The 12,502-nt window shown below is 37.2% G+C and overlaps 1 protein-coding gene across 2 annotated transcripts in view; it reads left to right on the top strand.

The window, feature by feature from the left end:
- COL25A1 (collagen type XXV alpha 1 chain) overlaps nucleotides 1–12,502 on the top strand; it is a 455,439-nt gene that overhangs the window by 376,009 nt on the left and 66,928 nt on the right. For both annotated transcript variants that reach the window (XM_068542313.1, XM_068542312.1), the window contains exons 13-15: nucleotides 7,623–7,676; nucleotides 9,629–9,655; nucleotides 12,320–12,364. In XM_068542313.1, the coding sequence (XP_068398414.1) occupies nucleotides 7,623–7,676; nucleotides 9,629–9,655; nucleotides 12,320–12,364 (126 nt within the window). The remainder of the gene's footprint in view (nucleotides 1–7,622; nucleotides 7,677–9,628; nucleotides 9,656–12,319; nucleotides 12,365–12,502) is intronic.

Genomic DNA, 12,502 nt, shown 5'->3' with positions numbered 1-12,502 from the left:
TCATGCAGTCTTAATGTCTTCGCGTCTCCTGTGTTCATCCATTCCTCCAACATGGACGTACTGAACAATTATTATGTGTTAAGGTACAGTTTCTAGACAATGTGGAAAGAGGAGTGAACTAAGCAAAGTTCGTATTCTAGTGGTGGAGAGGGGGTGGGAAATCCGGTCGCCAAGTAAAATACAGAAGGCTCAATCAAATTTGAATTTCAGATAAACAACCCATCATTTTTCATGTGATATGTCCATTCAATATTTGGGATACACTTGATTAAAAATTATTTGTTGTTTATCCGAAATTAAATTTTAGCTGGGCATCTTGTATTTTTATTTGCCAAGTCTGGCAATCCTAATAGGGGTGACAGAAAAGGAACAAAAATATTCTCCCTTAGGTGGAAATTAGTGCAATGGAGAAAGCAAAGTAAGATAATGGGTGGGCATAGGGAGTGGTGGTGTGTGGTGGTGGGTATTCCAGGCAACCCCTGTAATAAGGGGACAGTTGCTCCAAGGCTGAGAAGGTGAGAGAGTAAATCCCTGGATATCAGAGGGAAGGTGGTCCACAGGAGAGAAGTCCAAATGCAAAGACCGTGGGCCGACTCCTGCCTCGCATCTTGAAACAAAGAGTTCAATGTGGCTGGAGTGGCAGAAGGTGAGGTCAGAGAAGCAACAGGACCAGACCTTGCAGGGGCCCTTATTCCGAGTGCGATGGGACAGGCTTGGAGAGAATTGAGCGAAGTAATTATAAGTTGACTTGTTTTTAGGAGAATGTTGGAGGCTGGTGGGTGGCACGGAGGTGGGTTAGGAGGTCCCTAGGGTCAGCCTCTACCCCCGCGCCACCTGTGGCTCCCCTGGCCCCTCAGCAGCGTCTGCTCCAGAGCAGCCCTTCGCTCTCAACCCCACACACACTACCTTCCTTGGCAGAGTCCAGTGGTGGATTTTAACTCCACAATGGCGTCTCCATTCTGAAGTCTCGCCGTACGTTGACTTGATTGAATACTGATGTGCTCCTTCCCTGCTTTTAAAGGCTTCTGGTTCATCGTGTCTTCTAATAATTATATAATCTTATAGTTTAAACTAATGCTGTTTGATAGAAACATAAAGCAAGCTCCAAATACAAGCCACATGTGTAAATGCGAATTTTCTAGTAACCACATTTTTTAGGTGTTTAAAAAGCAGGTGATATTAATTTTAATAATATATTTTATTTAACTGAATATATCTAAAACTATCATTTCAACATCATATAAATTAATATTTTAAGATTAATAGTATTCACATTATTAATGAGATATTTTCCTTTTTTTTTTTTTTACAACTGAGTCTTCAAAATCGTATTTTATGCTTACATCACGTCTCAAAAACTAGCCTTATTTCCAGTGCTCAAGAGCCACATGTGGCTAGTGGTACCATATTGGACAACACGGGTTTAAACTCTGCTCATTTTCAAGGTTCATCCCGTACCACAGTCTTTATGGCATGGAAACGGGGTGGCGGGGGGGGTGGTGGTCAAAGAGAAGTGGGACAATTGCCTAGGGAGCAAATGGGATCAAATAATGTGGGATTGAGAACATTTTTCCATTGAAATTCTAAATACATTGGTGCTAGACATCTGTAAACAACAACAAATAAATTACCAATTTATGGTTATTCAGTTTAGTTAGTATAAAAATCTAATACAGACTACTCTGATTTCACTATGGCTGTGTGACTTAATTTTTGGTGTTTGATTCCAACTTGTCCTTCTACTTTGTGCTATTTAATGCCAGGTTGTACAGTTCTAAATGTATTGAACTATAACATCATCAAAGATTCACTTCTTGTTGAATGCAATAATTGACAATCTCCAATATACAAGTGGGTTGTGTTTTAGATTTTACATATATATATAGACAACATATATAGAAAAAAACTGATGCATTAGTTCAGTGGGTCAACCCACACAAACTTATGTAAAAAGGTGGAGCTAAACTGTAATATTATTAGAGTAAACTGGATCTCCCTTAAGTCCAATTTCTTAAACTAGGGGTGTGTACCCCTGGGAGTTCATGGAAGTGGGCTGGAGTACAAAAAGACAAAGGATTTATTTAGAGCATTAATAACACTTGAGGTTTGGGGCAAGGATTCTTATTTTATAGTTTTGTGTGGTAAAATGCTACATTTCTAGAAATTTCAAGGTAAAATATGTTGGTCATTTTCTACCTCCTACCTTCGCCCAAGTTTCTATTCATCCTCACTGGCATTAGGGGACTAGGGTGGAAGACTAAACTCAACTGAACTAGAGAGAGAGAAAATAAATATGAATGGAGAGCAGAAACTCCATTTTCCTGACTCTTCCCCAGATAGTTCTAACTGGAAGTCCCTGTGGGCACCTCACTGCCTTCAGAGAACCTTCCTCTACCAAGGGTTATTTACCCAGTAGCTACCAAAGCCTCTGAGGCTCTGAAGCCTCATACAGGGGCACCCGACTCCCCACCATGACTGCCTGCAGGAGAGGAATGACTAGCGGCCGGTCCTGCTCACCCCTTAGGCCACGGAGATCCTTCTATGCGCTGTCACCGTCAGGGAGAAAGGCCCAGTCCACCCAATGCTTTAGCGAGGTATCAGTGACCATTGCTGCCGGTTTTTAGTCTTTATTTTATTACGCACAGGCACCAACCCCACCAACTCCAGTGGTAGGAGAACAACCTTAAGACTGATACCATGTTATGTTCAATATCACTCATTTCATCTGCTGCTGTTTCAGGTTCCTTGTACAGTAGCCCCCAGCCCCATCCACAGGGAATACGTTCCAAGACCCCCAGTGGATGCCTGAAACCGAGGAGGGTACTAAGCCCTATATATACTCTGCTTTTTCCTATATGTACATACTTATGATGAAGTTTAATTTAGAAATTAGGTACAGTAAGAGAATATCTGAATTGCCCGTATTTGGGGCCATTATTAAGTAAAATAAGAATTAACGTAAACACAAGCACTGTGATATCACGACAGTCGATCTAATAACTTAGTGGCTACTAAATGGCTAACTGGCAAGATACGCTGGACAAAGGGGTGATCCACGTCCTGGGTGGGATGCAGCAGAATGCACCAGATTTCATCACGCTACTCAAAACAGCGCACAGTTTAGAACTTCTGAATTGTTTGTTTCTGTAATTTTCCATCTGATACTTTCAGACTTTGGTTGACCACGGGTAACTGAAACCAAGGAAAGCAAAACAGAGGATAAGGGGGGGACAATTGTCGTTCTTCTGTTTAGATGAGTTCTTCCTGAAAATGCAGTACTTAAAGGAAACAAATCTATATTGACAAGGTGAATGTAAAATTATACTATGCTGAAAATTTAAAGCTGTAACCCTTTGTGATTGAAGTGGCAGGGAGCAGTATTACTGCTAAATGGCCTGTTTCTCTTTGGCACTCAATTTTGTAGGAAAATGACACTCCTTTCTATTGTTAAGTATTCTTTCAAGTTGCCCCTGAATAGCAGTAACTAAAATAACTGTAAAAGCCTTGGGTGATGTTTTACATTAGAGTTCTAAAGAGTGTTTGGTTTAAAAAAAAAAAAAGAAAGAAAGCAAGCAGCGTTATCCTTCTTAAAAGTCAGTTCAACTTATTTTTAGCTTAAATACACTAGGAATAGCCCTAGAATTTAAAGTGTAATAGAGAAAACTCTATCAGTCTACCTGTAGTTAAGATGTTAGCTGCTATTTTTCTTCATTACTATCTTTGGAATGTCCTTAGTACTTGTGAATATGAGATGCATTCAGAAATAGATGAATAGATTATCCAGTAAACATGAGACTAGTTCCCACACACACAAAACCCAGTTCCCATTTCTTTGGTCTATACCTCTCTGATATATTTCTCTGTATATGTACTTTTTTACTATATTATGTAGTAAAGTAATATCATTGTAACTTTATTTGAAGAGGCCTCATGATATTTTGTCCTCATATACCAGAAAATATCAATACACCAGATGACATAAGCTTCATTCTCATTAAGACTTCCCTTTGATTTCTATTTATTATGCCTCTTTATGAAGTGCAAGAAAACTTTGCTCAAAGAAAAAAGTTCCATCTCAATTAGATGTCCTCTTAAGTTATTTATGTAGATATCTCTTTTCTCACTCAAAAACAAGCTCTCTGGGCACAGGTACCTGTCATGTCTATTTCATCTTTATATCCCATGAAACCCTCAGAGTAAAACATATAGTAAATTTTCACTAAATGTTAGTTGAATGAATTAATGCCTTCCAGAATCCCACTGGTTGGCCTTGGTACTCAAAGTTGTATAGCATTTCATCTGTAACATTCCTTTAACACAACCTGGGAAACTAAATTTGAATAATAACAGAATGTTCCATAACCTCCTAATCTGAGTTTGAATATATTTTTGTTATAACTTTTTACAAAGGTAAAATGCTATGAGCCATTTTTCCTTTTTATCTTCCCTTGATTCATTCAGGAAACAGCCTTATTCACTTTTTAGCTTTAAAATCTCGCTACATACCTGTTTAACCTTACAAGTGATAAACTTCAAACGGCCCCAGTAAATTCTCGTTTGTGCTTATTAAAATGGCCACAGGGACTTCCCTGGGGCACAGTGGTTGAGTATCCGCCTGCCAATGCAGGGGACATGGGTTCGAGCCCTGGTCCCGGAAGATCCCACATGCTGTGGAGCAGCTACAGCTAAGCCCATGTACCACAACTACTGAGCCTGCGTGCCTAGACCCCACGCTCCGCAACAAGAGAAGCCACCTCAATGAGAAGCCACTGCAATGAGAAGCCCGCGCACCGCAGCAAAGAGTAGCCCCCGCTCACCACAACTAGAGAAAGCCCGCGCGCAGCAACGAAGACCCAATGCAGCCAAAAATAAATAAATTAAATAAATAAATTTTAAAAAATAAAATAGCCACAAAAGTAATTAAAATTGTGATATCCAGTGCTGATGAAGTTGTGAAAAAGTAACAGAGTGGGTGCCTAGAAAAGCAGATAAATCTCAGCTCCCTTTTGGAAAGCAACTTAGAAACATTTACATAGATGTTTATTTTAATTTACCTTTAATAGAAAAAATTGGAAACAACCTAAGTATTCAATGATCTGGGACAGCTTAAACAAATGATCACACCTGACTTTGATAGATAATAAACTATTCACAAGACAATCACAGATACTGTGTAAAAACAAACGTATGGTATAAAATAATAAAAAATAGAACGTCAAACTATGTAATAAGCTTACAATTGCTTGAAATATGTAAGCATAAATTTAAAAGACTAGAAGGAAACCGGACAAAATGAAAACAGTTATGATAGAGTGATGGGATTATGGGTGCAATTTTTTGTTTTCTTTTACGTTAAAAGATTATTTTAACAAAATATAAAATCAAAGGGAAAAAAAGGATCAAGTTTTAGTCCCTCGATGTTCATATTTTAAGAAGGATGTTGTGCAGATACCTAAGCAACATTTGTCTTCCTTGCTTCAAAATCTCAGCATGTATTTTGTCTGGTTCCAGGGGCTTAACCATTTTCTTTTAAAAATAATTCTGGCTACCATAGTTATTCTTTGAAAGTCTAAACAAAGTTTGTATTGTTCCCTGGCAGCACCTCGTTTGCATTAAACCATGAGTTACGATATTAGTGCCTCCTGGTGTAAGTTTTTTGAAGAAAGCAGACTCGATAACTCTTTTTCTGGTTGCATAGTAAATGACAGTCCTCTTTCAGGGTGTATTCAATTTCCATTGGAGTTCTTACCCTTGGTTATGTACAAATAGCTTATCAAAATTTTCTTATAATAGCCATCGTTATTGTAAGTCAACATTTTTGCTATTTTATCGAGGAAAGAGCAAATGATTATAGTGTAACTTTATATAGGAAGCAGAATTTCTTCCATGAGTTAAGACTTTAGCAATTACAATAATCCAGTATAAAAGAAAAACATTTTTTGCTCTTCTAGAAAGACACTATTAACTTCACATTGCTGGTAGGTGAAGAAAAATCATCTCTATAGAAGTTACATTTAATTCAGGTTTGTATACATTCTGGAAGGTCATTTATAGATGGGGAGTATAAACCAAATGATAATGAGGATAGAAATATTCTTCATCAACTCTCCCAGTTTCGAGATGCATTCATTCATTCAGCAATGCATCATTGTGCTAAAAGCACAACCTTTTAAGGCAGAGTTGTGTAAATCTGGAAAAATTACTTTACCTCTCTGTACCTTAGTTTCTTCATCTATTAAATATAGATAAAGATAGTACTTACCTTATAGAAATTTGTGAGAATTAAGTGAGTTAATGAATGTAAAGCTCCTGGAACTTAAGAAATGTTGCTGTTTTACTAATGTAAGTGTTTTTGAAGGTGAGAGCACAAATACTAAAATGGCACAATTTCTGCCCTGCAGACAACCTAGAAAACATTCTTAAAAAATCAGCTAGGTTTGCTGTTAGCCTAAAACTGCTCTAAAAAATAAAGTCAATTTTTTTTAATCAACTAAGTAGCAACTTTTTAACCCTCAGGGGAAAGAAACTTGCCAAGAAGTTGAAGCACATAATAAATGGCTTTGGGAATGTTTTTAAAGGAAAACGAAATTCTAGTTGCTCTAAGTTTGAGCTACATGGAAGTATTAAAAGCTACTTTCTTTCTTCTCCCAATTTTATTGAGATACATTGGACACATGACATTGAATTAGTTTCAGGTGTACAACATAATGGTTTGACACATGTATATACTGTGAAATGATCACCACAGTAGGTTTGGTTAACATCCATCAACTCACATAGTTACAAGTTTTTTTTCCTTGTGATGAGAACTTTTAAGATCTACTCTCTTAACAACTTGCAAATATACCATACAGTATTGTTAACTACAGTCATCATGCAGAATATCTTTCCTTTGCTTCTGAGTGCAAGAGACTTCCGCTTTGGAAAACAATTGCTGGTTCAGAGTCTAGAAAGATTGATATACATCGTCATCTTTCTGAAATGGAAAATATTTCTAGCTAATAGCCATCATCTTTTTCTCAAATGCCTATCACTCAACATGACAATGAAAACCACAACTCCGAATGTTGATTTTAATTATATTTACAGTGAAACTGGAAAGAGAAATCAAAGCCATTTTTACTTTTGTGTCAAATGTGTCTAAATGAGTTAAGTAGATGTTCCAAGCTGTGTATATTCTTCAAGATTTAGGTTTGGAGATGCTCATTTGCTTAAGTCTAATAAATAGAATGATTTAGTCTCTATTTTCCTGAGTTGATGAATCACTTAAAAGTTCTCCATCAAGAAAGTCTTAAATTTTCAGATGTCTTTTACTCATTCAACAAATATTGTACCTAGCATATACCTAGCTATATGTACCTAGCATCATGCTAGATACTCATTTCCATTGGTAATTTGCTTTCACTTTCTCAGTGGAGAAAAGACTCAACACAAGGAAATTAGCCCTCTTGTATCCTCGGTCCCTAGCACATAGAATTTTGGACCAAACAAGCTAACTTGTGTAACTAGTCTAACATGCTATGTACTTCTTGAGCATTATTGGGTGCTTATATCCTCTAATGAGCTCTATAATGTGTTGATTTTGTCTGTTTTATTTAGTAGTATCTATTTTTTATTTTGAGGGTGAGCCCGGGTTGCCTGGAACAGGAGGACAGAATGGAATGCCAGGGCCCAAGGTTGGTACAAAGAAAACCAAGCAGAATCATTTGAGGCATGAGTTTTCATGAGATTGTGAGATGTTACACTTTTTTTTATATCCCACTGGTTTTACTTGGATGGAATTTTTTGTCAATAATATAATATACTGTAGTATAAAACTTTGTGACTAAAGAATAAGTGATGTTTGTGATTCTCATTAGCATTAAAAATGCAGAGAAACAGTGTAGGATACGTCTAAATTTTTATTTCTGGGATACTTAAATAACATGAGAAAGCCTGTGTTTCAAATGTGACTTTGTCATTTTACCACTTAATGAGCATATTACAACATAGGCCACGTCCATCCTGCCAACATTTGCATAATTTTTACAAGATGTGCTAAAGATGTTCACAGTGCCACTGTGACTTTTCCTCAAGATTTGGCCACCTCCAAGGCTTGCACAACCTAACCAGTTAATCAAATGAAGAGCACAATAAAAATGTGGCATGTCTGAAATTTAAAAATGGATGTAGTCTGAATTACTAAATAGGGAAAAAATGTAATAGAGATTTTTTTTTTGGATTCCAAATTTCCTTTGTTTTTGAAGAACAAATGAATCTTAAATATAAAAAGATTGCTGACAGTTTAGTTTAAACCAAATAGGCAGACAAATCCCAAGTCCTTTGATGAGTGACCATCCCTTGAAGTACAAAACTAATGTCTAATCCCATCAGCTGTGCTGGTGTGTATCCATGCCCACAGATGCTTGTCAGCTGATTTTGCAGATCACATTGCTATTGACAGGCGCCTAGGACAGACCTAAAATTTATAGACCTGTCTTTTGTCCTGCAGCAGAGGAAAGAAAATATTCCTTCTGGGACTACAGCCATTTTCCTGTCTTCTTCCCTCTCTAGCTGCATGCTAAAAAGCCAAATGATAGGAGTTAATGCTTAATGCATGTTCTCAGTACTATTCTTCTGTTGCCTAGCGACCATCAGGATGGCTGCTGAGCAGTGAAAGGTAACCAGAAATTCAGAAAGCCAAAGGGTCAGGCGGAGTTTCAGGGAGTGAAAAGAGTGTTGCCTTCAAACAGACTTCTTGAGCGAATTATAATTTTAAAAAACACAATAACCACCTTAAAAATAATTTTTAAAGTAGTCTGATCTTATTGCAACCCTTTCTCAAGCTTTTCTTAAGAGGAATATTATCATAATGTGTGTGATTTGCTTTAGATTTACTCTCTGACTCTGTCCCCTGTCCCTTCCTGGGTAAAAGTGAAAATGAGATTCTTTTCAGAACAGTTTTGCATTTTAGTCCTTGTACTGTCATGGTCATCATTTTGAGTAAAGACATCTCTCCTAAACTCACTTAGATTCTGCGCCAATATAGTATCTTTTCTGAAAAAACTAACGCCTCCTAAAGTACACCTAATTTGGAACATAGTGGTTAACAACAGATGGAAGAGAGTTCATGACATTGTGAAGGGGTCCAAGGTCAGGCCTTAGTCACATCAGGGGAAGACAGATAGAGAACTACACTGGTACTCTGACCCCTGAAATATTCCGTGCACCAGGGGCTGCTTTGAATGGAAGATTTCATTGAAGGATGTAAGTAAATAAATTCACCTTACTGAGTCTGTGAGCAGAATAAAACGTCGTAATCTCAGAAGCCTCGAGACGTTGAATTGCCGTGACATTTTTCTCCTTAGTGCCCTAAAAGCCGGGTTTTGGCTGATCATCTTAAATATCTTTCTTTAGTCCTCAAAAGCAAAGAATTAAAATTACATTTGCTATTGATATCCACACTCAATGCTCCAGGAAACTCGTCTTAACCTTTTGTTTTTATATAACAACTATATATTGCCAAAATAGAAAATGTCACATATAATTTATCTATTAATAGTATGTTTAATATCTGATTTTGTTTAGTGTTGATTGATTAGGTGCTTTATAATTTAATATGTCACTCAATCTTTGTTCTTTTGCCCAGGGAGAACCTGGAGAACGAGGAGAAAAGGTGAGAATGATTCTGCTGATTTTTTCTTTTTTCCCCCCAAAGAGGTAGCAAACTGAACTGTATTTATGTGTGGTTGGATAGACAGGTACAGGTATACAAGCATACCTTGGAGATGTTGCAGGCTCCGTTCCAGATCACTGCAGTAAAGTGAATATTGCAATAAAATGAATCACACGTATTTTTTGGTTTCCCAGTGCATATAAAAGTTACGTTTACGCTATACTGTAGTCAGTTAAGTGTTCAATAGCATTATGTCTAAAACACAACGTGCCTGCCTTAATTGAAAAACGATGCTGTTAAAAATATGGCACCCTTAGACTTGCTTGACACATGGTTGCCACAAATCTTCAATCTGTAAAGAATGCAGTAGTATCTTTGAAGTACAATAAAGCAAAGCACAATAAAACAAGGCATGCTTAGTTATATAGATGTAGATAGATTTAATGACCACTGTTTTTTCAAACTGCTAATTAGTGGAAGGAGAAAATAGTGTAATTCTTATATATGTATAGAAGTTTGGGTAAAAAAGATTTAAAGAAATGGAGGAGAAGGATGCAAATTTAAACATTCTATGTCAGGCTTTTAAATGACTTTCAAAAATCCCTAGGCCTGCAAAATTTCTGTTCTACCTGTTTGCTAATACCACTCCAGTACTTTTCTAAGCATCCATCTCTCTCTCTATTACTTCTTAGGTCAGTAGGTTAAAGGGATACAGATGTTTACCTGCAGCAAATACACTGAAAGTTGTCCCAAAAAGAATTCCCATAAAACCCAAAAAGAGAAGCAAAAGGAGAAGCAGAGTGCATATGTTAAATTTCTCTTAGACAAACATCCTTCCTTACTGCTTTGGGGGAGTTCTCACGCTATATCCTTTACCAGTGTTTGAGAAGTATGCCGTCTCTGCAGGCAACTACCAAGATACCACATAATGCCCTTCATAAGTGATACGATCTTTCTGACAAATCAGTATCATCACCGCTAATCCCAAAAGAAGTACATCTACAGATCCAGCAAGCTTCATGAACGTTAACTGTATTTTTGAGCTGTATTTTACAACTGTATTCTTGTAAAACAAAAATAAAAAGACATTTATTTAAATGGAAGGAGAGCAGGGCAGAGAGGCGGCTCAATCAAACCCTTCACTTCATGACCACTCTGAACCAGTTTTCCTAATAAGAAAGTTTGTTTTGTTATTTAATAAAGGGATTTCCAAGCAGTTTTTAAAAGTGTGCTAATGAGCTGCCTATCAAAGATCCCCCATAACTTATGATCAGTATATTTATTTGGCTTCCAACCAGTTCATGGTAATTAACCTGAAATTAATTAGTCATCAGATGACTCTTTTGTGTAGAAATGAAGGAGGGAAAAGGAGCAGTGCCAGCACCATTCCAGGGACTCAACAGGTAAAGCGGCTCAGGCTCCCAGGCCGCTGTGCTGTCCCCGTCACCATAAAAGAATGCCCGAGCAGGATAGCCTCGTGCTTGTTTGAAACAAGAAAAGAAAGTGAAGAGAAAAAGTTAAACTCTCCCTCCTTCGCCACCCCTCCTTCTCCCAGGGAAACCATTATCAGTAGCTTCTCTCTTATTTTACGGAAAAGTTTAAATGATAGAAGAGTGACCTCTTACGCAGCTGGACAGAAGGATGTTCCAGCTTATGGAATGTAAGAACAATAATGCATTGTTATTGCTAATGGTTATCATTAACAGCTTATGATGTGTCAGATACTGTCCCAGTTGCTTTAGGCACAGTAATTGTTTATTTCTTATAACCCCATAAAATATTCTTGCCCTTACGTTGCACATGAGAAATCTGATGTAAAGAGAATTTCATTTGCCCAGTAGGGCCTGGACCTGGGCTCAAACTCTCTGGCTCTAAAATTCATGATGTTTCCACTAGAGCATGCTATAAGACTTAAAGAATTTAGAATTTAAGAAAGCAAAGCATGGATAATAAACAAATGACTTTTTTCCTAAAGCATTGCTTGTGGGTAGAAAGATATCAGTGAGGGAATAGGCGTAGGAGCTCTCAAAAATAACAAAGGAAGCATAAACTCCCCGATTTATTTTACTATAATTTTTTTAAATTTTATAATAAGATATAAAACATTTATTTCTCAAATGCAAAACACTTAGGTCCAGATAACTCAGTGTTCAGTGCAGCAGTTTTGAGTGCTGGGTCATGCACTTTGAGGGCCTGGAGATTTGAGATGGGTAGGATTCACAGATTGAAGGGAAAGGAGAAGGCAGGGCTCCAGGTGGCAGGAGTGGGACAAGGAAGGAGAAGGAAAGGGTAAGGCACACGGTATATTGAGGGAGTCAGGAGAAAGCCTTTGTTAGAGTGACTCTTTGAGCAGAGAAAAGAGAAAGAGTTAAGGCGGCCAGAATAAGCTATTAGTGCCAGAATAAGCTATTAGAAGTCAGAGAAATTACTTTCTGTTAATATCGTGGAGTAGTTTAAAGCTATTTAGCCATGTTCATTGTAATAAAACTTATTTGGACTAGTTGATATCAGACAGCCGGTCAAGTAAAGTACATTAGCTCTGTAGAACATTTATAACAGATTTTAATATATAGTGCCTATGAAAGGAAACTTAAAATAATGAAAAATACTCTTTGCTGAATGTCACCAATATATTTTACATGTATTGCTTTTTTCCCCTCCTAGGGAGATGCTGGAGAGAATGGCCCCAAAGGTGATACAGGTGAAAAGGTACAGTGTTGCGAAATATGAAAAAGTATGTGTTTGAGCAAGAACATTATTTCATGTACATGAAAATGGGAGATCAGAGATAATTCTACACAATTAGAGAACTTTTAAATATTTAATTTATAAAAGGTGATTATTCCA

This window comes from Eschrichtius robustus, chromosome 4, assembly GCF_028021215.1.
Source record: "Eschrichtius robustus isolate mEscRob2 chromosome 4, mEscRob2.pri, whole genome shotgun sequence".
NCBI classification, from domain to species: domain Eukaryota; kingdom Metazoa; phylum Chordata; class Mammalia; order Artiodactyla; family Eschrichtiidae; genus Eschrichtius; species Eschrichtius robustus.
Note: the sequence above shows the minus strand (reverse complement) of the source record. Positions and strands in the feature narration are given on the sequence as shown.